The following is a 27,447-nucleotide window of genomic DNA, read 5'->3' as shown; positions in this document are numbered from 1 at the left end:
GAAGAGTATGGAGACTTCATATACACACATAAAAAAAAAGGTTTTGCATCACCTCGGTTCTGAGAGTTCTGGAACCTGTACAGAAAATTGAAAAGGAGATCAACATATACATCATTTCTGCCCATTTTATTGCTCACGAAAACCACACATCGCATGTTGTACCAACATACAGCGAGACCTTCAGAAATGGTGGTCCAGATTTTTGTATACACCGGTACCTCTAATACCCAGTAGCACATCCTCTTGATTGATGCATTCCTGTATTTGTTTTGGTGTACTATCCACAAGTTCATCAAGGCACTTGTTGGTCCAGATTGTCCCACTCCTCAACAGCGATTTGGCGTAGTTTCCCTCAGAGGGGTTGGTGGGTCACGTCGTCCATAAACAGCACTTTTCAATCTATCCCAGGCATGTTCTATAGGGTTTGTGTGGAGAACACACTGACCGCTCTAGTTGAGCGATGTCATTATCTGGAAGTCATTCACAAGATGTGCATGATCAGGATGCAAATTGTCATCGATAAAGACGAATGCCTCGCCAATAAGCTGCTGATATGGTTGCACTCCCCCCATGAACCATGGACCTTGCCGTTGGTGGGGAGGCTTGCGTGCCTCAGCGATACAGATGGCCGTACCGTAGGTGCAACCACAACGGAGGGGTATCTGTTGAGAGGCCAGACAAACATGTGGTTCCTGAAGAGGGGCAGCAGCCTTTTCAGTAGTTGCAGGGGCAACAGTCTGGATGATTGACTGATCTGGCCTTGTAACATTAACCAAAACGGCCTTGCTGTGCTGGTACTGCGAACGGCTGAAAGCAAGGGGAAACTACAGTCGTATTTTTTCCCGAGGACATGCAGCTTTACTGTATGATTAAATGATGATGGCGTCCTCTTGGGTAAAATATTCCGGAGGTAAAATAGTCCCCCATACGGATCTCCGGGCGGGGACTACTCAGGAGGACGTCGTTATCAGGAGGAAGAAACCTGGCAGTCTACGGATCGGAGCGTCGAATGTCGGATCCCTTAATCGGGCAGGTAGGTTAGAAAATTTAAAAAGGGAAATGGATAGGTTAAAGTTAGATATAGTGGGAATTAGTGAAGTTCGCTGGCAGGAGAAACAGGACTTTTGGTCTGGTGATTACAGGGTTATAAATACAAAATCAAATAGGGGTAATGCAGGAGTAGGTTCAATAATGAATAAAAAAATAGGAGTGCGGGTTAGCTACTACAAACAGCATAGTGAACGCATTATTGTGGCCAAGTTGGACACGAAGCCCACGCCCAATACAGTAGTACAAGTTTATATGCCAACTAGCTCTGCAGATGATGAAGAAATTGATGAAATGTATGACGAGATAAAAGATCTTATTCAGGTAGTGTAGGGAGTCGAAAATTTAATAATCATGGGCGACTGGAATTCGTCAGTAGGAAAAGGGAGAGAAGGAAACATAGTAGGTGAATATGGATTGGGGGGAAGAAATGAAAGAGGAAGCCGCCTTGTAGAATTTTGCACAGAGCATAACTTAATCATAACTAACACTTGGTTCAAGAATCATAAAAGAAGGTTGTATACCTGGAAGAATCCTGGAGATACTAAAAGGTATCAGATAGATTATATAATGGTAAGACAGAGATTTAGGAACCAGGTTTTAAATTGTAAGACGTTTCCAGGGGCAGATGTGGATTCTGACCACAATCTATTGGTTATGAACTGCAGATTGAAACTGAAGAAACTGCAAAAAGGTGGGAATTTAAGGAGATGGGACCTGGATAAACTGAAAGAACCAGAGGTTGTAGAGAGTTTCAGGGAGAGCATAAGGGAACAATTGACAGGAATGGGGGAAAGAAATACAGTAGAAGAAGAATGGGTAGTTCTGAGGGATGAAGTAGTGAAGGCAGCAGAGGATCAAGTAGGTAAAAAGACGAGGGCTAATAGAAATCCTTGGGTAACAGAAGAAATATTGAATTTAATTATTTAATTGATGAAAGGAGAAAATATAAAAATGCAGTAAATGAAGCAGGAAAAAAGGAATATAAACGTCTCAAAAATGAGATCGACAGGAAGTGCAAAATGGCTAAGCAGGGATGGCTAGAGGACAAATGTAAGATGTAGAGGCTTGTCTCACTAGGGGTAAGATAGATACTGCCTACAGGAAAATTAAAGAGACCTTTGGAGAGAAGAGAACCACTTGTATGAATATCAAGAGCTCAGATGGCAACCCAGTTCTAAGCAAAGAAGGGAAGGCGGAAAGGTGGAAGGAGTATATAGAGGGTTTATACAAGGGCAATGTACTTGAGGACAATATTACGGAAATGGAAGAGGATGTAGATGAAGATGAAGTGGGAGATAAGATACTGCGTGAAGTTTGACAGAGCACTGAAAGACCTGAGTCGAAACAAGGCCCCGGGAGTAGAAAACATTCCATTAGAACTACTGATGGCCTTGGGAGAGCCAGTCATGACAAAACTCTACCATCTGGTGAGCAAGATGTATGAGACAGGCGAAATACCCTCATACTTCAAGAAGAATATAATAATTCCAATCCCAAAGAAAGCAGGTGTTGACAGATGTGAAAATTACCGAACTATCAGTTTGATAAGTCACAGCTGCAAAATACTAACGCGAATTCTTTACAGACGAATGGAAAAACTGGTAGAAGCGGACCTCGGTGAAGATCAGTTTGGATTCCGTAGAAATGTTGGAACACGTGAGGCAATACTAACCTTACGACTTATCTTAGAAGAAAGATTAAGAAAAGGCAAACCTAAGTTTCTAGCATTTGTAGACTTAGAGAAAGCTTTTGACAACGTTAACTGGAATACTCTCTTTCAAATTCTGAAGGTGGCAGGGGTAAAATACAAGGAGCGAAAGGCTATTTACAATTTGTACAGAAACCAGATGGCAGTTATAAGAGGTGAGAGGCATGAAAGGGAAGCAGTGGTTGGGAAAGGAGTGAGACAGGGTTGTAGCCTCTCCTCAATGTTATTCAATCTGTATATTGAGCAAGCAGTAAAGGAAACAAAAGAAAAATTCGGAGTAGGTATTAAAATTCATGGAGAAGAAGTAAAAACTTTGAGGTTCGCCGATGACATTGTAATTCTGTCAGAGACAGCAAAGGACTTGGGAGAGCAGTTGAATGGAATGGACAGTGTCTTGAAAGGAGGATATAAGATGAACATCAACAAAAGCAAAACGAGGATAATGGAATGTAGTCGAATTAAATCGGGTGATGCTGAGGGGATTAGATTAGGAAATGAGACACTTAAAGTAGTAAAGGAGTTTTGCAATTTAGGGAGTAAAATAACTGATGATGGTCGAAGTAGAGAGGATATAAAATGTAGACTGGCAATGGCAAGGAAGGCATTTCTGAAGAAGAGAAATTTGTTAACATCAAGTATAGATTTAAGTGTCAGGAAGTCATTTCTGAAAGTGTTTGTATGGAGTGTAGCCATGTATGGAAGTGAAACATGGACGATAAATAGTTTGGACAAGAAGAGAATAGAAGCTTTCAAAATGTGGTGCTACAGAAGAATGCTGAAGATAAGGTGGGTAGATCACATAACTAATGAGGAGGTATTAAATAGAATTGGGGAGAAGAGGAGTTTGTGGCACAACTTGACTAGAAGAAGGGATCGGTTGGTAGGACATGTTTTGAGGCATCAAGGGATCACAAATTTAGCATTGGAGGGCAGCGTGGAGGGTAAAAATCGTAGAGGGAGACCAAGAGATGAATACACTAAGCAGATTCAGAAGGATGTAGGTTGCAGTAGGTACTGGGAGATGAAGAAGCTTGCACAGGATAGAGTAGCATGGAGAGCTGCGTCAAACCAGTCTCAGGACTGAAGACCACAACAACAACAACCATGTTTTGAGGCATCAAGGGATCACAAATTTAGCATTGGAGGGCAGCGTGGAGGGTAAAAATCGTAGAGGGAGACCAAGAGATGAATACACTAAGCAGATTCAGAAGGATGTAGGTTGCAGTTGTAGTACAATATAGCCTGAAGCATCAAATAATCATTAGGTACTCAGAGTGCAGTGTAAATCTTAGCATGAACCATAATATCGCAAAAATTGAAAGGTAATTCAGTAAATAAAGCAAAGAAAAAGGTTTTTGATTCTCCCTTGGAAAAACAATAGTGATGTATACAAATTTGTCTCTGTCATTCTTTAAATTATCTGGTGGTTTTTCGACTCTTTTAATTAATACTTTGTGTGACACCATTTCCATAACAATCTTGTAATGTGACACCTTTTACATAACAATCTCGTAACTAAACACAATCTTACTTCTACATTTTAAAATTATTTCCCTTGAATCAATAAAAAAAAAGCTGTAACTTGTGAACAGAGACCTTTATATTCAAATACTTCAGTTACTTCTTACCTTAATGAAATTGATAAGACTAACTTGAAATTTTGCATAAATCGGTATCATTATGAAAAGGATACACTGCCAGTTACCATATAGAAAAGACATATTGCAGAGAGGTGGGGAGCTTTCGGCCAAGACACAGTGACTGTGCCTCATAGTACAAGCAATTTGTGGGTAATGAGGGTATGGAGGAGGCTGGAGCAGGAAGGGGGATGGATACCAGTGAAGGGAAAGGTATAATTCTGCTTGTAGGAGCATGCAAGAATATAGTGAAGACAAGATAGGTCTGCTAGGTGCAGTTGGTAAGTTTGGGGGGGAGTTGGGTGAGTGAATGTTACAGACAACCAAAGGTTGAGGTCAGAGGGGTTTCAGGAATGTAGGACCTGTTTCAGGAAGATTTGACTTCATCACAGTCCAGAAAAGCTTGTGTTTTTTGGAAGGATCCAAATGGCACAGGCTGTGAAGCAATCATTGAAGAGAAGAACATTGTGTTGGACAACATGTTCAACAATTGGGTGGTCCAACTGTCTCTTGGCCACAGTTTGTTGGTGAACATTAATGTGGACAGACAACGTTTTAGTTGTTGTGCCCACAAAGATAGCACCACAGTGGCTGCAGCGTAGTTTGTAGATCACATGACTACTTCCACAGGTAGCCTGCCTTTGATGGGAAAGGTGATGCCTGTGACCATAATGGAGTTTGTGGTGGTGGGGGGATGATGTATGGGTCAGATCCTACCCTACCCTACACCCTACCCTAACCTAACCTCCGCTCCCCTCCCTCCACATTTCTGGAATGGAGTCACTGTAGACAAATCTGAAAGCTGGCAGAGTCTCTCTGTCAGGTAGTCCCTGCATTTCAAAACCACAATGGTGGAGCCTTTGTTGGCAGGTAGAATTATAAGATCACAATCAGTTTTTAGGTGGTGAATTTTGGTTCTTTCTTGGGATGTAATGTTAATTTCCACATTGAGGGATTTGTGGTTAACAAATTCTGGAATTTCCCTTGTGACTCAGTATCACCCTGGACTGGAGCAACTGAATGACATTTTCTGCCAGGTTTTCAGCTACCTGTCGTTGTGCCCTGAAATGAATATCCACCCACTATTCTTCCCATCCCTGCCACAGTGGTATTCTACCACCCACTAATCCTATGCAGTCTCCTTGTCCATCCGTACTCCACCACCTGCTTCCAATCCCTTGCCTCATGGCTCATATCCCAGTAGAAGATCTAGATGCAAGACCTGTTCCATACATCCTCCCACCATCATCTACTCCATTCCAGACACAGGCATCACCTATCCTGTCAAAGGCAGGGCTACTTGTGAAAGCAGTTGTGAGAGATACAAACTAAGCTGCAACCGCTATTGTACTGTCTGCATGGGCATGACAACTGACAAGCTGCCTGTCCGCATGAATGGCTACCAAGTAACAGCTGGACCATCCAGTTACTGAGTATGCTGCGAGCACAATACGCTTCTCTTCAATGACTGCTTCACAACCTGTGCCATCTGGATCTTTCCAACCAGCACCATCTTTTCTGAATTGCACAGGTGGAAACTCTTCATGAAATATATCCTACTTTCCCATAATGCCCCTGGTCTCAGCCTTTGGTTGTCTCTAACCTTCACTCACTTAGCCTCCTTTCCATCTCCCACTTCAGTGCTTCACAGCTTTCTATTCCACCAATTCACTCACTAGTCTTTTTCTCCTGCTCTACTTGTCTCCTTTTCCACGTCCCTCTCCCCAAACCTCCCAAATGCACCTAGCAGCCCTACCCTGTCTTCACCTAGACCTCGCATCATTCAACAAGCAGCACTACACCTTCCTCTTACCCTACCCTGTTATCCCTCCCTCTCCCCACACCAGCCTCCTCCACATCTCCACCACCCACAAACTGCTTCTCCCAATATGCACATTTGTTGTTTGAAGTCCAGCCTCAGAGACAGGTGTGTGTGTGTGTGTGTTTGTTTGTTTGTTTGTTTTTGTTCTACTTTAGGAGAAGGTGTCTTACCTGAAATCTCAAATGTATAGCAGTTTTTTCATTGTGCCTGTGTGTGACTGAGTGTCTCTTCTATATTTTTTGTAGCATTCTATCCTTCTCATAATACTGTCATTATTCCATCCTGGATTTTCCATTTTTGAAATAAATAATCTTCATTTACTACATTACCACATAATTGTTCCCAGTTACCTTTAAACTATTTATAAAAATCATTCTGACACATCTCCCAACAGTCACACTGCAGTTTTCAAAATTTAGATAATTTTTGCCAAAACAGTTGCTTTGAATTTTTCATGCATTTTGGTGAAAATCCATCTGCTTTTAACAACTCAAACACAACACTTTCACTTTCCTCTGACAAATACTCGTCATTTCAGAATGATGAGCTACTTCACTCAGAACATTGACTTACACATAACCATCATGTAAATTAATTACACCATCATTAATTTTAACTACATAAGGCACACAAAAGTTGTTAACATAAGTTATTTTCTCAGTTTGTAACCCACTTCCATCAGACCATTAGACTTTTTCTCCCTGATTCAACAGTCGCTTTTAATTCTGGGATTAGTAAATCACAATGAATATTATTGTTCTTAAGTTCATTTGTTAATTTGCTGGTTACGTGCAAAATTCTGTCATTTGTTTCAGCTACAAGATTACTCAGTTCACTTTTTGTTTCATCTGTTCTGTTATTCGTTTCCTCTACCAATTAGCCATTTGTTTCTTTCTTTTTTTATTCTATTAGCAAATCTTTTGTTTCCCTCAATCCTTTGAGTATTTCAATTTCCTTTCGAGTCAATCCAAAATTATCTTTCCTCATTGTTTTTGGTCCCAGTTAAGAATTTCCTTTCATCATATTTTGAAGCATTATCAAGTTTGAAAAAAGCAACTTTCGTCACACAACATTTTCCTCTAAAAGTTTTCACTTGGTTAAGCACAGAATAAAAGAATAATAATTTTCAATATTTATCTGTTTGGAAACATAACCCAGTGAGCAGTGTGGTCCATAACACTGAGTCTAATCACTGTGATGCCCAAATTTTTATGTAATTCCAATCTTTGATTCCAAAAGATTTCTGCTGTTACATGTACTGTCTGAAAACTCAGAAAGAATGGCATTGGAATGCCTGCCCCAAATTGTGGTCACAGCTCACCTCCACCTCTTGCAACATCCCTACTCTCCAAAAATACATAAAAGTTTACTGCTGATTTTTATTTATATACTGCAGAAGTCTTAGAACAGGAAATGTTACTTGAATTGAATAATTTGCGGTTGATGTGCATTGTTGTTCATGTTTGTTTGCTGCAGATATCCTAGTTTCAATGCTATTTTTGACAATACTATGAATTCTTTAATGATTCTTGTAGAGTGCCTTCTTAAAATGAAAACATCTGACTCAAATATAATGACAAAATTTCTTCATTTATTTGTCAACTGACTCACATAACCAACAAGAAAGATCTGACAACTAAAAATAACTGCACTGACTCACAACTAATATGAATTGGGACTACTGCTCTGGGTTAATGCCAACCCACATATAGAAAGCTAACAATTCACAGTGATAAATAAGTTATAAAACTACAATGAAAAATTACATTTTCACAAAAACTTTGGTATAATTGTATGTTTTACAGTAATGAGGAAAATGACCCAAGTTGGGTTTTTTATAAATTTGTTTTTATGTGTAATTTTGCAAGATATGAATTGTAAAAATTGACTTCTAAAAAATGTAAATTTTTACTAAATTTCTTAATAAAGTCACATTTTTCATTGAACAAGTTACTTAGTAAATTATGTTATACATTACGAAACAGTCTTGATTTTTTTTTTTCATGCTAGTATTCTGGACCTTTCAGAATGATATTTTCATACAAAAAATAGTTACTTTATGTAGTTAAGTTGTTGTTCTTTTAAATATAGCAATTTTATGTTAAACAAATATAAACCCATAATACATTATTTCAGAATTTTGTAAATGATATAATTTGTTTAAAAACAAAGATGATGTGACTTACCAAATGAAAGTGCTGGCAGGTCGACAGACACACAAACGAACACAAACATACACACAAAATTCAAGCTTTCGCAACAAACTGTTGCCTCATCAGGAAAGAGGGAAGGAGAGGGAAAGACGAAAGGATGTGGGTTTTAAGGGAGAGGGTAAGGGGTCATTCCAATCCCGGGAGCGGAAAGACTTACCTTAGGGCGAAAAAAGGACAGGTATACACTTGCACACACACACACATATCCATCCACACATATACAGACACAAGCAGACATATTTAAAGTTTCAAGAGAAAATAAGACGACAGGAAAGATTTCGAAATGCAACAGTGACAATAACAAACGTAATTGTTGGGTTCAAATTAATGATATGGTTATAATAGAGGGAAACATTCCACGTAGGAAAAATATATCTAAAAACAAAGATGATGTGACTTACCAAATGAAAGTGCTGGCAGGTCGACAGACACACAAACGAACACAAACATACACACAAAATTCAAGCTTTCGCAACAAACTGTTGCCTCATCAGGAAAGAGGGAAAGACGAAAGGATGTGGGTTTTAAGGGAGAGGGTAAGGAGTCTTTGTTGCATGTTGATAAATATGTTATGTGGTACAGCTTGCTTGTTACTATTAACAAGTAAAAAGGCTGTTAAGATTTGTATACCATAAACCAAAACAAAATCTTGCCTATTTACACCATAATTTTGTTCTTCATAGTGTGCTGGAACTAATTGTTGCCAAATGGTCCTTCCTTCTATACATGCACACAACTTGCATGACACTTGGGTCAGTCTGATGCTAATTTTGGAGTTCTGTGGAGTATCAGGACTGCTTTTTATAGCAAGAGGGAAGAAACTGCAGTGTTAAAGCCTGTATCATCCTTCCTATCTATCAGCCAGCTGCTTTTATGTTTCACTGTTTGTGGTGTCTTTGTATCCCTATTTTGTTGAGGTTTAAGAAACTATCAACCCACCAATAGAACTAACTCCGTAAATTTTTTATTGGATTTAACAAAAGTGTTTTGATAGAATTAAAGTATTTGGTATTATATATGTTATCTTTCTCTTATTTATTTTACTCACACTCATTTTTACCAATCATCCTTTTGTTTGGAATGTAAATTGCTTATGGAAATTACACAAATTGGAGAGTTTGAAATGTATTTTCCTGGGAGATAGAAATTTCTGTTCCAACCATTTTATTAGTTTCCTTTTGTTAGTCACGTTGTATGACTTTTATTAATTTTCTGCTCACAGCTGCCCATCCAAAGCCAGGAAGGCCTTCAGTAGCAACAGCAAGAGCAAGAACAATAGCAACAGTAGTAGTAGTAGCAGTTGCAACAGTAGCAGTTGCAGCAGCAGTGCTGTTGGGTGAGTTATCATATTCTTTTGGTTGCCAGAATTATCCACGAAGTAATAGCTATTGTGCTCAATTGAAATACGGACAGCTTATATTTTTTTCAGGAAGCAAATGTAGTATACATTTCAGTCTTAATTACCTCTCTCCTTAGTTTCTTTCTTTCTTAGGGCCTTTGTCCCGGGTCACTCGAGGTCAGCTGTGTTACTGTTGATTTGGCAGTGTTAGTTGCAGAGGCTGACCGGGTGCCCTTCCTGCCGCCACCCTGAACCCCTCACGGACTGAAGTAATGTACCCAAGCTGTCTGTGTCTAGTGGAAGCCATGGATGAGTGCAAACGTTTTCAAATATCTGCAAGTCGTGTAACTGAGGCGGAACGTGTGGACCAACCTGATATACACCTAGTGGGATGTGGAAAACTGCCTAAAAACCACATCTAGGCTGTCCAGCATACTGGCCCTCATTGTTAATCCACCGGGCGGATTCAATCCAGGGCTGGTGTGCATACCGAGTCCAGGAAGCAGTGCATTAGCTCTCTCAGCTACCCTGGCCGGTCAATTACCTCTCTCTCCCAAGTTACCATGAACAAATTCAAATACCATCATACTGTGTAAAGGCATTTTGGGTGCATATTTCATATAGCCCCCTATGAACCATGGAGCACAACTGAGAACTACCTGCGGAGAGGCCAGAATACCTACGGCTCCTGAAGAGAAGTGACAGTCATTTCAGAAGTTGCAGAGGCAGCTATTTGAACGACTGACTTATCTGGCCCCATAATATTAGCCATCATTGCCTGCTTTGCTGATACTGCGAATGTCGAAAGTAAGGGAGGGGAAACTACTGCTATTATTTTCCCCGACGGCAAGCAGCTCTACTGTATGGGTGTTATGAAATTGCACACTAAATGTAGTAGACGAGTTCTCAAGGATTTTCGCTGTTTGGGCAGCAAAATAACTGGTGATGGCTGACACACAAACAGTACAAAATGCAGGGTGGCTATAGAACATAAACAGTTTTATAAATGGATGAATTTCGTAAAATTTAATATAGATTTAAGTTTTAGGAAGTCTTTCCTGAATGAATTTGTTTAGAGTGCAGCTTCATACAAAAGTAAAATGTGGACAATAATCCATTAAATAGCCAAGAAAACAGTGCCAGTAGAAACTTTTGAAATGTAGTGCTACAGAAGACTGCTCAAGATTAGATGGGTTGACAGAGTGATTATGTAATACTGAACAAAATTGAGGAAGAAAGAAATTTATGGCAGAACTTTACTAAAGGAAGGAATATGTGGAGAGGAGGGTAAAAATTGTAGAGAGAGGCTGAAGGATGAGTGTAGTAAGCAGGTTCAAGTGAAAGTAGGTTGCAGTAGTTCGTGGGAGAGGCTGAAGGATGAATGTAGTAAGCAGGTTCAAGTGAAAGTAGGTTGCAGTAGTTCGTGGAGATGAAAAAGTCTGTGCAGGATAGGGTAGTGTGATGGGTGGTAACAAATCAGTCTTTGGACAGAAGACGACGACAATGACAACACCCCGTATTTTCATACTGCTCAGCCACCAAGGTTCCAAGATGAATAGTGATTGCTTCTTTGAAGTTTTCATCACTGGGGAGGGAGAAAAACTACCACTGGTTTGCAGCACAGAGGATAAAACATTCCCAGCTAAACAGTGGTAGTAGTTGTTTTTGTTGCAACATGATGATTAAAACTGGTTTGAGAAATTGATACCAGATGGCAATATCATTACCATGAATTCTGATTCCATGCTCATACGCCTCAGTATGCGTTAGTATAGATGGTGGTGACTTAAGGCATAAAATATTTTCACATGAAATTACAATGCTTCAGGGACAGTTTATTTTATTATAGTAATGCTAAAATAGTGTGCCGGGGAAGGGGGCTGTCATCCCAGTCATAGTTATGGATAGATCTCTAACACTACCATAGACTATCATAAGTAAGTGTAGACTGTGATATTTTTGTAGTAGCCTTGGTTACTTAAGATAATACCCATGGTACCTGTGAGTTAGGTATGTTGCATACCTATTGGGCATTACATCAGACCAACTGCTTTGGATTCCCCAAGAGACCGGAAGAAGTGAGTCATCTAGAAAAAGAGTGGGAATATGTAAAGGACTGTGTAACCTAGAGATTTTTGTTCTACGTAGCTACGTTCTGCCTGCTACCTAAAAATTAACAATATTTAGAGTTAGATTGAATCTGCCAGTGTTAAATTTGGGTTTTATTTGAAAATTTTTGATTTGTAACATGGAACAGAGGGCTGTTGTAGTAAAAGTAAAAACAATACATATCTATCACATAGCACTTGAAAAGACACTTTCCTTAAAAGAGGCGCAAAACAAAAATGTATCAAACATTGCCTCAGTACTTCATTGAGCTAATGTAAAACATGTTTCATTATTTAAAAACAACTTCCTCATTTATCAATAATAACAGGAAACTCTTGCCTTCAGTCATGATGAAGTACATTCTATTGAGTACAAAATAACAACAATAATTATATAGGTTTTTTATGTTTGTGCATTCAAACTGTACTTGCGTCAAAAGTAATTGCTTTGATTACATAAAAGTGCAAGATTTATGTGATCAATTAATTTTTATTACAATAAAATGCAGTTTATATTTTTTAAGGACATAAAATACACAGTGGACTAACATTGAATGATATGCGGATCTAATTATGTGTAAAACAATAATCAGGCAGATAAACAAACAAGGAGAAGTAATCATCTTTCTTACACATCCATTTATGTTTATTTCCTTACCATGCACCAGTAATCCTACCATTTACTATGTCATTTATGTACTGTACTGAAACTACCAAACTGTAGCTTTGGTAGACTGCAACTTTAGTTATGGATATTCTTACCCTTGAGTTACTTAAACTATGTTTAGCGTATGATATATCAGTAAAAAGTCTCACTAAATATCTCTGATAGTTTTAAACATTATTTGGGTATTCAACGAGGGTGGGGGGTGTCATCTGGCATGTGCGATATTTTGACAAGCCAACTTCGTGCTGTCTCCAGGCATTCTTGATGACTGGATTTGTGCTGGGTACTAGCTTTACATCCTCCCTCAACCCCATTTTGCCAGCTCCAGACATTGATCTAGTGTGGTGGTCTGGGAAGCATGAAGTTGGAGCTCGAGCCAGTGTCCTTAGTCGCACCACAGCCGGCACTCAATTCTGGTCTATACCTGCATGGCAACAATGTGCCCTCATCTTCTTTAAGTGCCCTGATGGAAACAGATTTCCACATAGAATGCCATTGTGCTTTGACCATGATGGTTCCCAAGCCTTGCTTAATTTAAAGTGGCTGTCTTTATTTACTCTCCCCTGTGATGCCGGGGGCAGACTCGTGGTTATTCCATACCTGTCGTAAGATTCAGTTAGTCTTCCACCTAGTCAACCTTTTACATTGATGATTGGGCTATTATTAGGATGCCTGTCAGTGTTAGCTCATCTCCCAACGTTCCTGTCAAACTTCTAACCTTATTACTTTAAGTCCCCTTTAAGGGTTTGAGATCCGCTTTTCTAAATTTTACAGAAGTGCGGCTGTCATTTCTACTCAAATCGTAGATTCATTACAAACCCTCCCTTTGTATATTTTAACACCTACATTGGACCACTTGAATCAATACATACACACTTAAGTCTTCCAACAATTCTTTTCATACAGTCATGCTCTTCTCAGGCAAAACCCATTTACTGATCCAAGCTTCTTATCATTCGCTGGCCCTTGTTGTTGTTTGTCAGGCTCTTAGGCACCCAGAAAGCACTAATTTCACGAAATTTCAATGTGTCATGAACAATATCGTACACCACACCATAGTAAATGTTGAATTGCTGTGATACGGCTTGCAGTTGCACATGCTGGTCGTTCAAAAATTGCTGCCTCAATGGCTCCAACATTCTGTAGGGTTGCAGCTATTACCGGCCACTTGCAGCATGGCGAATCACTAAGGTTCACACAGCCCTCTTGGATAAATGGGCACCACCTGGAGACATTGCTACGGTCCAGACAGTTGTCCCCATACACACCACACATGTCTCAGTAAATTTCACTCAGTTTATTCCCTTTGGCCTACAAATGTCAAACTACACTTTCCTGCTCATCACAAGTTGACGACAGTAATATGCACGCCATGTTTGTTTTGTAGTTCAGGCTTCTCTCACTAGAGCTGCACGTGAAAACAAAAGACCTTCTATTGCGCAAGTTCAAACTATTTTGTCATGAGATTTCAACATTTCAGATGCCAATACCAGGGGAGAAACAAAATTTCTGTGTGCCACTTTCCAACTCTCCCTCATAAATACAGTGTATCCATGATGTGTAACCGATATGTGCAATCAAAATGTGATAATCTTGTAAGTAGTTGATTTTAACAGTGTTGCCAAGCATGTTTTGCACTTACTTAGATCAACATTGAACCTCCTGCATTGGATCCAGCTTAAGTGTTACACAATAGAGCAGAGTCATGAACAGAGTTCAGTTTTTGAACTAAGGTCAGAATTTACCTCCAGTCAGTGATGTTTATACAATCTGCCCTTAATCAAATAATACATTTGATAATGGCTCTGTATAAAACTTGTGCCTTTAATTATTTACTGGATTTGCAAAATGTGCTTTTAATGCCGATTTTGAAAAACAGGTCCAAAGTGGGGTCCATTTGTGGAAAGAAGGCAGATCAGATATTATCATCAACAGCCAATTCCTCAGTAGGGAGCAGTACTACAGACTTGATGTGTGACGTCAGTGATATAGAGAAGCCTCACATAAGGAACCAAACTCAGTGCCCCAAAGGCCAAGATAAAGCAGCAAAGAAGGTATGAAATTTTATTTCCATTTGACTGATAAAGTCATTTGTAAGGTATGCGACCATCTGGCCTTGGTGTGTAGCAATTCCATGGTAGCACCTCAATTTCTAAAAACTTTATTTATGTTGCATTTCGATAAACAGTGTTTGTACAGGTCATGGAAACAATGAAATTCATGAAAAAGTAATGAAAATTAACAGGTGGTCATGAAAGGAATGAAATGAAATGGTAATGAAATTGAGTGGGCGCTCACGAATATTTTTTTGGGTGTCAGTCAGGCACAGTTCAGGTGCACATGTGGAGAAATTTGAGAGTGTGACTTCATTGTGTCAAAAAAACATGACTCCAAAAGCAGCTGACGTAGTGAAAAAAGAATACTTTAAATTATGTGAATATTCTGAAAAACAACTGAAACAGATCAATCCTAAGAAGGATAAATTTGATCACTTTATGATGTATTTACTGCAAAGTGCGAACCTTGACTTCACCATGTTCATGCAGAAATTGTTATGCATGTTTCATGGGAATGTTGCAGTTGAAAGAGGCTTTTTTGTTAACAAAGAAAATTTAGTTGAAAACTTAGAACAAGACACAGGTGTTGCAGAAAGAAGTGTTCACAATGCAATACAATTATTCGGTTGTTTACTTAAAAGTGAGAAACAACTGAATGTGGAAATTATAAAATCAGTTATACTAGCTGTGAAGAATGCTTCATCAAATGAATAGAAACCTTAAAAAGGAATAAATCTGTTGAAAATGAAGTGGCCAATCTTAAAAGAAGAACAGTTCAAGAAATAAAATAGCACAAAAATAAAAAAGAGCTATTATAGAAAGGTAAAAGAAGAAGCTTAAATTTCATGTTTAGCTAAGAAACTTAAACACTGAATATTTTTCTTGTAAGCTCAACATTTGACATAAATTTTGCATCTTAAAAATTATTTCTTGTCTTAAGGAGAACTGTAAGTTTTAACTATGTTAAAACGGTTTGTGTTTGAATTCATATGATAGTAAATGTATCTGAAAATAATCATACCCCATCCTATGTAGGACTTAAATGTTTTTATAGCATATGATGAATGGTGTACCATAAGTAATACATAGTTACATTATTGATGCTAACATACAGTTCAAGTGATATAAGAATTATTACATTCAGCTTTCATTTCAGCCAGCTTTCACATTCATAAAAATGTATTTTTGTCATTGTATACCACATATTTTAAGAGGTCATGAATATAACTAAATAAGTAATCAAAAAGTCATGAATTTGATCCTCTGAATATCTGCAGACACCTTGATGAACTTCTTAGCAATCAAAATGTTTCCATGGAATTACTACATGCTAGGAAATTTTACTGTCTGTCTTGACAGTATTTTTGAGTATTGCCATTTATTATGGCTATTCCTCAGTAATCGTACATTTAATTTTAATATTCAGTGTTTTTTTTTTAATGATACTAAAATAAGCTATGAAAATTCGTGTGAAAGAAATCCAAACTGAAATAACTGTAAAAGATAGCAACAATGTACCTTTGAGATGTTACTGTTACAAATTGCAACTAAGTAAACTTGGTGAATGCATCACTGATACTTAAATGTGGTTGTATACTTTGTAAATCGATGCAAGAGACCCAGTACAATGCATGTGATAACCATATAGTGGCTCACTCTCTTTGAATAAGGGGTGAGAAGGCGTAGAGTCACTTTAAAACATTTTGTACAGTTAAGGATAATTCATTTCACCTTGTTGGCCAAATCTGGAATATAATATTGTTTTAATCGCTTTTCTGCATGCAGGGTTTATGATTTCATATTACATAGCAAATTTTCTCTTTGTTGTTAAACTTGCAGCTCTTGCTAAAAAGCTTTGAGCATGTTTCTGATTGTTGTTAACTGGTAATCCTTATCTGGGCTTCCCTGCTGCTCACTACTAAACTGTCTGTGTAACCAAACAGTATCTTCTCTGTGACATGGTGTCTACATGAATAATTGTTGGATGGTTTAGTATTACTTTTCTAGGACTAAGACCTATCTTGCTGTTCTTGCTAGTAGACCATCCTTAGCTGAGGTATTTTTGAGTGCATCATGGTTCTGTGCAATTTTAATATTTACCTAAAATAAATATATCCAGGATTTATATATTTAAAAACAAAGATGATGTGACTTACCATACAAAAGCGTTGGCAGGTCAATAGAAACACAAACAAACACATACATACACACAAAATTCTAGCTTTTGCAACCAATGGTTGCTTCGTCAGGAACGAGGGAAGGAGAGGGAAAGACGAAAGGATGTGGGTTTTAAGGGAGAGGTAAGGAGTCATTCCAATCCCGGGAGCGGAAAGACTTACCTTAGGGGGAAAAAAGGACATGTATACACTCGCGCGCGCACACACACATATCCATCCGCACATACAGACACAAGCAGACATTTGTAAAGGCATCATCATCTTTGTTTTTAAATATATTTTTCCCACGTGGAATGTTTCCCTATTATATTCATATCCAGGATTTCTATGAGATACTGACAACAGGTAAGACTGGAGTTCATAGCTTCTGTACTTTCTTCTTCAAGTGCCTTTTTTTAGTTCAAGTAAGCTGGTTGAAATTTATTATGATACACAGATTTTCGTAATGACACAGCTGTGAGGCCTTCATTGCTTGAATCTGTATGCAGTTCAGTTTTGTATTTTTAGCTGTAGACGCTTAAAACCTGGTCCAGTGAAACGGTAGGATCTCTTTTTATTTGGACTTATATTTCTGTTAATTCCTAAATATATCACTCATGAGTTATGCCTTAGAAGAATAGTTCTGGACAAACTTCCTAAAGTATCCAGTTAGTGCTAGGAAACATTGTGTTGCTGTGATCGGTTTTGCTTGTGGGAAATTATAAATGGCTTCTAACTTCTCAGAAGAGGGCTGTCTTTGTACATACTATGCGACATCTCCAAGAAACCAAACATTTGCCTTCAAGAACTGGAAGTTTGCTAAACTTAATTCTCAGTCCATATTCTGTTCCAGTTTTCATCAACAAATCAAGCCAGTGAAAAGCTTCAATCTCTCTATTTGCTGGTATTAAATTTTTGTCCATGTACGTATATAAAGTGTTTGAAAAGTAAGTGTATCCTTGTGTGACGTGGATTCCTCATATAATTTTCTGCCATCAGAAGCAGCTTGTCACGTCTCTACTTTAAAATCTTGTGTTAGTATACAGCATACAGTTTAGAACATTGCTTTGGAGTTTGCATATTTATTTCTTGCAGTACCTTTGGGTAAGCAAACTTTCTAGTAAAAAGCGACTGTTCATATATCCATTTCCAGTAGAGAAATTTTTATCTGTTTTAAGAGCTTACAGATCTTGTGGACTCGAGCTATAAATAAGAACACAGCAGGACAAATTTTAGTGATTGTTTATTCTCCTCGTTACATTTTGGGTACATTTAAACCTCAGTAACACCAGTCAGATAATTTTCTCTTTTGCAAGGTGTGCTAGTAATTTCTGAGTTAATCTTGACTGATTTATTTTTTTAAGATCTTATATTGATTTTTTACACAGTATGATATGGCTAGGGATTGTGTTTTTTGTGAGCAGACACTAGGAGAATTGGCTGTTTTCTGAAAACAGCTGAAAGCTGCATTGGCTACGGTCCACAGGCTTGTGGCTAATGCTGAAAACTGCAGTGACGTTGAGGTGTCAGTGACTAGACCTGTGACACCTTTGGTGCCATTGGAATCCCTCATGACATCATTCTTGTTGTGTCTTCAGATACACCAACATCTGACCAGTCCATCCTCACTCAAGAGTGAGTGGCAGGTAGATCTGGTTACATGTGTCACTGGGAAAAAGGTGAAAGAGGGAACAGGCTATATGGCTGGTTACTTATACCTTAGCAACAGAAACGAGATGCTACCCGGTGTTGATAATAATTTTGAGCCAGCATGAGATGTGTCTCTTGTTGAACAAGTAGTGAATTTTCCTGCCCAGTCTGGACAAGAGCAGAGGGTGGGTTTGCTATTCATTGGGAGCTACAACATTAGGTGGGTGATGGTGCCCCTCAGGGAAATAGCATGCAGGTCCAAAAAGAATGTGAGTGTGCATCAGTATGTTTGCTGGGACAGATCTCATCTGCAATGTGGAGAACTTGTTGGTGTCTGTTGAGCACACTGGATGCAGTTGGCTGCAAATAGTGACAAATGACACCTGTTGGCACAAATGACGCCTGCCATCCTCCACTTCATGTGGATGGCTGATTTGATGACGGCAACTAGCATTGCATGTGGGGTGCACACTAAGCTGTCTGTAGCATCTTACCTAGGTTCGTTCACGGTCCTCTGGTTTGGAACAGAGCAAAAGGTCTACATCAGAGGCTCAGATGACTCTATTGTGTTGGGCAGTTTTGAATGCGAATTACTCGACTCGCTATCAGGTGGAGAATTTTGGAGTTCCCTTTAATAGGTCGCATGCGCACTACATGCAGGAAATGGCTACAAGAGTAGCGCGGAGTACATGTGGCATGTGAATTGGGGTTTTTTGTGTTATTATAGAGATACCCCCAATTCAGATCACAAAGAATTTCCGGCCTTAATTGAAGTTACATTAGCCACAGTGTTCTCAGTGAATGTAGATCAGATGTGGAAAATGTTAATATGGTATCAGTAAATGGCAGGAGCATCCAAGGAAAGGTCCCATAATTAGTATCATTTATTGAAGGTTATGATGCCCAGATAATAGTGTCCAAATGGCTTATTGCACGTTAAAACCTTAACTCAATGACAAACACTGACCAAAAGACTACAGGCTTGGTTCTGCATGACTCTTCGTGCACTTGGTCATATGACTGCTACCGTACTCAAAAAGACCGCCATTCTAATTTTCGGCATTAAATATCACAGATGTACGTGCCAAAACAGAACAAATTTTTATAGTTAGTTTGCAACCTCAAAATAAAACTGTTACATTACTTTAATTACTACAATGACATTAAAGTCTCTTCACATCCATTGCTGCAGTGTATTTCTAGTCAAATAACGAACTGGAATATATTATAAACAATGAATTATGGTTAATTAAACATATAAATCAGTTGGATAATGGACTGGTTACTTGTGCTGATCTCATAATGCGTATTCATATGGAGGAATCCATAGTTATGGCACTGTTTGCATATAATTAATTAAATTGGTTATAATCAAGGACAAATTTAATACCACAAGGAACTTGTGATTGTTGGAGTCACTGACTTTCGTATGACTTACCATAAACACAAATTGAGTGATAGGTTCAGTAGTTTTAAATTTTATAAACTGTAATAATTGCAAAAGGTAATAACTTTTTAAATAATGTTTTTACAAAAAACATTTAGTTTGCATTGCCACAATTCATGTGATGAATTTACTTTTCACGTAGCATGTATGTAAGACATTTTATGTAATTTCCACAGATATTACACTTAACTTTCATATTCTGAATCACTGGAGCCATCATCTTCCTGCACTCAGTAAGCTCACCACCTTATTCACACCCTCAGGAGTTTCCTGTTGACTGTACACTTCATACCTGCACTAGCAGCCTCCACATCTTGTGTTAACCTATCTGGCTGTTCTGTGCCCTGTTTGCCCATGGCCGCGGTACCATAACTTTTGTGACCCAGCGCTGAACACCTTTTTGCACTGGTAGTGAATACTCTACGATCTGAAGATGCCAGCTCATTGTGTACATTCCCTGAGTTTCTTAATGTGACACACTGTGTTTTTTGTTGGGTGAAAACCAGTTTTCAGCAGCATGTATGCTATCAAATATTTGAGCTTCTCTAGGAGAATACTTGAAGGTGCACATCGAATGCATTTGACAAGTAAACAAAAGTACCAGTTTGCAGTATTTTGTCACATAAATTATGTATAATGTCATTTGCTAATAGAAAAATAAAATGTTCTGTGGAGATACCCTTTCAAATCCAAATTGAGAAAGTGTTTTATTTTGGGAGAGGTCTGCATACCTAAATTTGCCCAGTGCTCTTGAGGAGGAGGTAACTAGTGAGACTAGTCAGTAATTATTTAAATCTGTCTTACTATCATATTTGTAAGGAAGTCGGACAAAAGTATGTTTCTTTCTGTCTGGCAATATCCCCTGTGATAGCGATTAGATGCATATGTGACTGAATACATAGCATATGTGTAAAGAATTGGAATTTATCGCTTCACTTGAGATATTATAAATCCCAGAGGAGTTTTCAATTTTGAGAGTGTTAATGGCATCCTTAATTTCTGTGTCTTAGCATGGAGTAATTGTACTTTGTATGTATGAGGCATTGATTATTGCATATATCCTATTGTTTTATCCCTAAAACTGTTCATGCCAATTTCCTGAGATACCTCAAGGAAATAACAGAATATATCGATAAAGAAATCAGTTTTTGAAAATAGAGTGTAATTGTTTAGATAAAAAATCTTCTCACCAAGAGTTCCGTGATAAAATACATATAAAGGTATAGAAATTTGCAAACTTTCAGAGCCAGTGGATCATTCTTCTGGCAGAAGGCATGAAGGGTAAGGAGGAGCTGGGAAGGAAAAGGACTGGTGAGGTTCGGGAAAAGGGGGAAAATGTGGAAAAGTAGCCCAGAACCCTGGGTGAGGGGAGACTTATTGAACGGGGTGAGAAAGAAAAACTGATTACTAGGGACTGCATCAGATGAGACTCCAAAGCCTGAGCTTAAAGATGGAAGATAGGGTAACATGCAAAACAGAGATTACTGACAAAATATTGTCCACAAATTGATAAGAGCAGAAAGCTAATTGCATTGTATGTGGTACAGGAGGGCAAGGGGGGGGGGGGGGAGGAACAACAACAGATCATCGAATAAAAGGAAGCGAATAAAGGTATTCTGAGACCGAAGAAATTAAAGTAAATTAAGGCCAGGTAGGTGGCAAGAGCCAAGGACATCTTGTAACACCAGTTCCTACCTGTGGAGTTCTGGGAAACTGGTGTCTGGGGGAAGAATCCGGATGGCACATCTCAGTGAAGCAGGCACCATGATCACGACTGTCATGTTTTAGAGCATGGCTGTGCAACAGGATATTGTGTGTTGCCAGTATACACCCTCTGCCTATGCCTATTCATCTTAACTGATAGCTTGTTGGTAGTTATGCCAGGCTCTCCCTTTGATACTATATGTTTTATCAGTTATAGGGCTTTTATAGGTGGTGGTAGGAGGGTGCATATGGCAAGTCTTACAGCAGGGACAGTCGCAAGGGGAGGAGCCATAGGGTAGGGACATATGTGTGTGTGGGGGGGGGGGGGGATCTGACAAGGATATTAAGGAGATTGAGAGGGTAATGGGAAGTTATTCTAGGTTTCTGCGGTATGTGGGGAAGGTTTGGAGGTTGTTGTAGAGGTGGCAGACAGTGGTATTCCAAGGCGGGAGTAGGAAGCGAGCAGGGTGGAGAGTTTTTTGAGGTGGTGTTGTGCATGTTGCTCTAGTTTCTCGAGGGATAGAGTTTCAGTGTGTGTTATGGGTTCCAGGAAATTGCAGTTATGTAGCAGGAGAATTTAAGGATGGAGAGAAGGTATTGCAAGAGGTTTAGGCGTGATTTGATATGGTTTTGCAGGCGTATATTGGTTAGGGCTAAGAATTGGCAGAACAGATGGAGGTCATTGTGGAAGGAATGGTGGCAGCCAGAGATGGTCGGGCATGATGTCAGGAAGACTGCACCTCATTTCAGTTATAGTGCCTTATTGAAGTAGCTGATTAATACACTCAAAACCAGGGTAATACTAAGTGACAAGAGGTGTACTCATAAGTTGTGTTTGAAGGGATCAGTAGAAACAGCAACTGATGTGATGACCTGGAAAATCTGCTTTTGAAATAGGCTGATGCAGTAACTCTGTCCTGTGAAGGCTATAAAGAGCTTGCAGACATCACATTTGCTTTGAATATCAAGGCTGTTCGGGAGGAAATGTTTGACATAGAAAGGATGGAAACTGTCAAAATGTAAGTACCATTATGAAAAGGATAGCTGCTACTCGTACACACGACCACAGTCTCTGGCAGCTGAAGCCAGACTACGAGCAGCAGCAGCGCATGATAGGAGAGGGAACTAGGTGGGGGTAAGGAGGAGGCTAGGGCGGGGAAAGGGAGGGTAACAGGGTAGGGGTGGGTGACGGTGAAGCGATGCTGGGAAGCACGCAAGGACAAGTCAGAGAGAGGGTAGGGCAGCAAGGTGTAGTCGGGAGGTTAGCTGTAGGATGGTGGATCCTTGCCACCAACACCAGCTTTTCTGAACTGTGCAGGTGGGAACTCTCTTGCAATATATCCTATGTCCCCATAAACCTCTGGCATCAGCCTTCGTTAGTCATTTCCTCACCCATCTAACCTCTTCCCTGTCCTCTTCCAGCACTACACAGCACTCTATGCCACCAATGCACACAGTCTTTTTACTTCTTGCCTTTCTACCTTTCCCACAACCCCCCCCCTCCCCAACCTCTCCCCCCTGCCCACCATCCAACCTCACAAGTGCACCTAGCTGATCTACCCTCTCTCCACCTCATCCCTGCACATTCCCCAGCAGCACTTCGCTGTCCCCCACCCCTGCCCTGCTATCCTTTCTGGTCCTTTCTGGCAGTTCCCGGCGACTAGAGGAAGCAATGTGGTGCTAGTGTGCAAGACTCACACGTCCCCTTCTTCATTGGATTTACTTGGAGTTGCTTTGCTGATCTTCTTCTCAGGATAGCCAACTGCGACGATATGCCCAACTTCTTCTCCGAAGATATGATGCTGTTTGCAGGAATTTTCTCTACTCTTAAAATTATTGCGTACACTCAGGATACTTTTAAATCAACCCTCCTACATTTCACTTCCACAAACAGAGCACCACATAACAGTTTCACACCAATGAATCATATTACGTAAATCCAATGACTGCCGGTCCGTCAGAAGCTATTGATTACTTTTACAATAAATACAGTCCCAAAAAATCTCTCAAGGTTTTTACCAGTCCACCATCTGCAACTCTACAGAGTCAGTAAGTAATTAAGTAAAAGTAAGTGTCTTGTCTTTTCTTTTACTCAATTCAACTGTTCCTAATAATGACTGATGTAGCACCATCACGGAGTAAGGCGTGCTTGCTCCTAGTGCTGGTCATGTAACTTCAGTGACGAGACAGGCAACCACTTGCCCATGCCAATCAACCATTCACCTTGTGCCATTCTCTTGACTCACGTCCACCCTGCGCACACAAAAAACCGGTGCGAGGTAGACATTCTGCCATTTTTCACGCTCATATGTAAAATATCGGATGTTCAAGATGGTGGAAAGTGGAGGGTCTCTAGAATTTGCGTCGAAATGTCTGCTTGTGTCTGTATATGTGCAGATGGATATGTGTGTGTGCGTGCGCGCGCATGTGTATACCTGTCCCTTTTTCCCCCCAAGGTAAGTCTTTCCACTCCCGGTATTGGAATAACTCCTTACCCTCTCCCTTAAAACCCACATCCTTTCGTCTTTCCCTCTCCTTCCCTCTTTCCTGATGAAGCAACCGTGGGTTGCGAAAGCTCGAAATTTGTGTGTGTGTTTGTGTTTGTTATTGTCTCTATCAATGTACCAACGCTGTCGTTTGGTAACTTACAGAAACATTTTATCCTTCACCTTTAATCCTTCAAGCTACTCCTTCCTTTGTTCATACGGACTAGTACTATCCTATACAACTTTCTGTGGTCTGGAGGAACTCTGGAGAAAATTTATGAGCCGGTTCTTTCCAACATCCATAAATCTTAAGGGGCTCCGGAACGCCCTATACTTGCAATGTTAAAATAACGCTTATAAATTACATCTTTCCTCACAAAGTATTTGAGGTAGGAAGTTGAACTTTTTATAGATTATTTATTGGAGTATGGGCTACAACTTAACACAGGGATTTTACAAAATTTTAGTTCAGTTATTAAAGATGATTTTTTTTCAATTGTAATGAAAATTCACAACATTTTTTTGCAATTTTTTATTTATATATTCAAAAATATACAGTTTTTTGGAAAAAGGCTGTGTTAAATTATGCAGAAGGTACTGTGTAACATTTACTGAAAGTTTGAAACAAATATGTTTGGAAGATCCTTAGAAAACATGTAATTAGTATGAGAAAATAAAAGTTTTGGGAATCGAGCGACAAAGATTGGATTAACTTTTTAGTGCATTCCAGGTCCATAGGATGGATTATCTTCATCCTCTGCAAACTCCTCCTCCAGCTTCCTCTTGTTCCTCCTCCTGTTTACTCTTGCTTGTATTTCTAGACTCTTTACAGCCCTGTCTGCAGCCCGAAGGCGTTCCTTGTCTAAACCAAGCATAGCTCGTACCGTGTTAGAACCTATCTTCATTCCCATATTTCTAAATACCTTGCACCTTACAATGTTGCCATCATTGAAAGTTGCAACAGCATCATACACACCAAAGTGAAGTGTTTCTATTCCAACAAATACAGTCTTGGGGATTCTCGACCATATAACACTATTTACACTTTCATTGGGGTTTTGAGTTTTTCCGTGAATACACTTTTTCAACAGTTCAGGTGCTGCTAAGTCTCTGAAAATAGGTTTTATCACCTCCATTATTGCATGAGGCAGACTATGCTTATGAGTGTACACTTCACCAGTTAGCAATCCTTTGTTATATTTACACCAACTGTCTTCTTCTTTGGGACACAAGCTATGTTGGGGATTTTCATCGGTTGAAGAAGTATGAAAAAAAAGAGCCCAAACAGCCTTCTTCATTTCGTCGACACTTTGTGTATTTTGCCTAATAGCCATTCCATAATAGTTCTGTATTTTGTCAATTACACTGCCAGTTAACCTTCCCTTCCCATCCAACCCTTTACCATCACTGAGTTTTTGTACGAAGCTTTCAGTCGCCGAAGTCTTGTTCCCATTCGCTTCTGTACGTGTCCAATACACTCAAATTTCTGCACTACAACATCATCACCATAGGGCTTCAGTCCTTGAACATGTTGGAAACTTTTAGAATCACCGTCACCAAGGTAATTAACATATCGCACTTTATCACACGCCTCAGAACGCTGGAATATACTGGCAACACCAGCCACTTCCATTCCTCCACTACTGCCACTATAGTTAGCTTTGCAATTATTTTCATGTGTACCTTTATATTTTTGTGGACATCTACAATACTTTGATATTGCTGCTACATCTAAAACTTTCCCTGTATACATACTGGTGGCAGATACTACACCATGAAGAGATGTGTGTCCCCGTTTATGCCAGGTACCATCGAACGCTGCAGTCAAATCTCTGTTACCATTATTTTCCATTACTGCCTCTTCCACAGCGTTCTTCATAGATTCTATACAGACATCTTCTACTTTAGACCCTATTAATTTATTATAGGTCGTAAACTTGGTTGGGGGATTTGGAAGATTCATGATGCCACAGAAAATTGCACCTGCAGTAGCACCCTTACCAACTGAACGCAAGGAATAAACAAATCTAATGTTGTGTTTGTAGATTTTGCTACCATTTTCTTCAGTTGCAGTTACTGCAACACTGTTCCAAAAGGTGGTCATGTATGAACACTTATCACATTTCAGTTGTATTTCACTAGCAAGTCCTACGTGCTTTATTATGGAGAGTTCCAGACCAACTTCACTACAATGAATACATCTTACACAGTTTGAAAAAATTCCTTTGAGAACCGACATATCAAATATTTCATTCACATCCGATTCGCCCATAAAACATTCATAGTTTTCACTCATTGAACCAAGCTTCTTCTGTGAAGTGTTTTCTTTCCCACTTTGACTGTTATGGGCAGGTGTACTTGAGAGGTTAGGTTCACTCACTTGGTTATCGTCTTTATTGTTTACAGTAATAACACATACCTTTGGCTTTCCAACATTTCTCCTTTTCTTAAAAGCCTTCACAGGATTTCTAATAACTTTACTTTTACTCATTATTATACTTCAACAAAACAGAGACTCAAGAAACAGAATTAATTACGAATATTTTCGAGATAATGACAGAGTAAATAAACATGAAACAATCGACAATCACACCAGCGATATATATTGAACCATCACAGGTTAGCCACAACACATACTTTATCTCACATCACTAAAATGTACCTGACGTTAATAATAACACCATTTGACAGCAGTTTAACAGCGCCACAGTGGGTCACGCCCATGTAGAACACATTTCAAAAAAAATGTAAAAATAGTTGTAGTCTTCGGAATTGAATAAATTATATATCTATTAAAAAGTAATAGTCTGCAGATTCAGAAGACGCAAAAAAGTAAAAATTGAACTTTTCATGATTTTGAGCCTTTCCGGAGCCCCTTAATAATGCTAGAGGTATTAAGAATTCAAACTTACCAGGATAATTACTATGTGATTTCTATCACTATACTTCCCTTTTTCCCTTAGGAACAGTACTTATCACTTACCTATGGGTTGATCCTATGGGTAACCTTTCTCCTGCCATTCTGGTAGGTACGCCCCTTTCTTTTTCCTATATTCTATAGTATAGGTCAGTCCCCTACTTGGTGCCCCTGCCCGCACAGTATAGGTCAGCCTCTCTTTGGTCTGCCTATCTGCCCTTTTTTCCATTCACTAAAAGCTGCGTGGGTGTCCCCCCCCTCCCCCCCCCCTTTAACCTTTGTGAGTAGGCCCCATGGTTCATCGCCCTAGTATACATCCTCACGTGTTCTGTTGTTGTTGTGGTCTTCAGTCCTGAGACTGGTTTGATGCAGTTCTCCATGCTACTCTATCCTGTGCAAGCTGCTTCATCTCCCAGTAACTACTGCAACCTACATCCTTTTCAATCTGCTTAGTGTATTCATCTCTTGGTCTCCCTCTACGATTTT

The 27,447-nt window shown here is 39.3% G+C and overlaps 1 protein-coding gene across 2 annotated transcripts in view; it reads left to right on the top strand.

Annotated features, from left to right (window-relative positions):
* Positions 1-27,447, top strand: part of LOC126237284 (uncharacterized) — a 182,527-nt gene that overhangs the window by 51,213 nt on the left and 103,867 nt on the right. For both annotated transcript variants that reach the window (XM_049947230.1, XM_049947229.1), the window contains exons 2-3: positions 9,653-9,766; positions 14,424-14,598. In XM_049947230.1, the coding sequence (XP_049803187.1) occupies positions 9,653-9,766; positions 14,424-14,598 (289 nt within the window). The remainder of the gene's footprint in view (positions 1-9,652; positions 9,767-14,423; positions 14,599-27,447) is intronic.

The sequence above is a fragment of the Schistocerca nitens genome, chromosome 2 (assembly GCF_023898315.1).
Source record: "Schistocerca nitens isolate TAMUIC-IGC-003100 chromosome 2, iqSchNite1.1, whole genome shotgun sequence".
Classification (NCBI taxonomy): Eukaryota; Metazoa; Arthropoda; class Insecta; order Orthoptera; family Acrididae; genus Schistocerca; species Schistocerca nitens.
The sequence above is the reverse complement of the archived record's forward strand: the minus strand, read 5'-3'. Positions and strand labels throughout refer to the sequence as shown.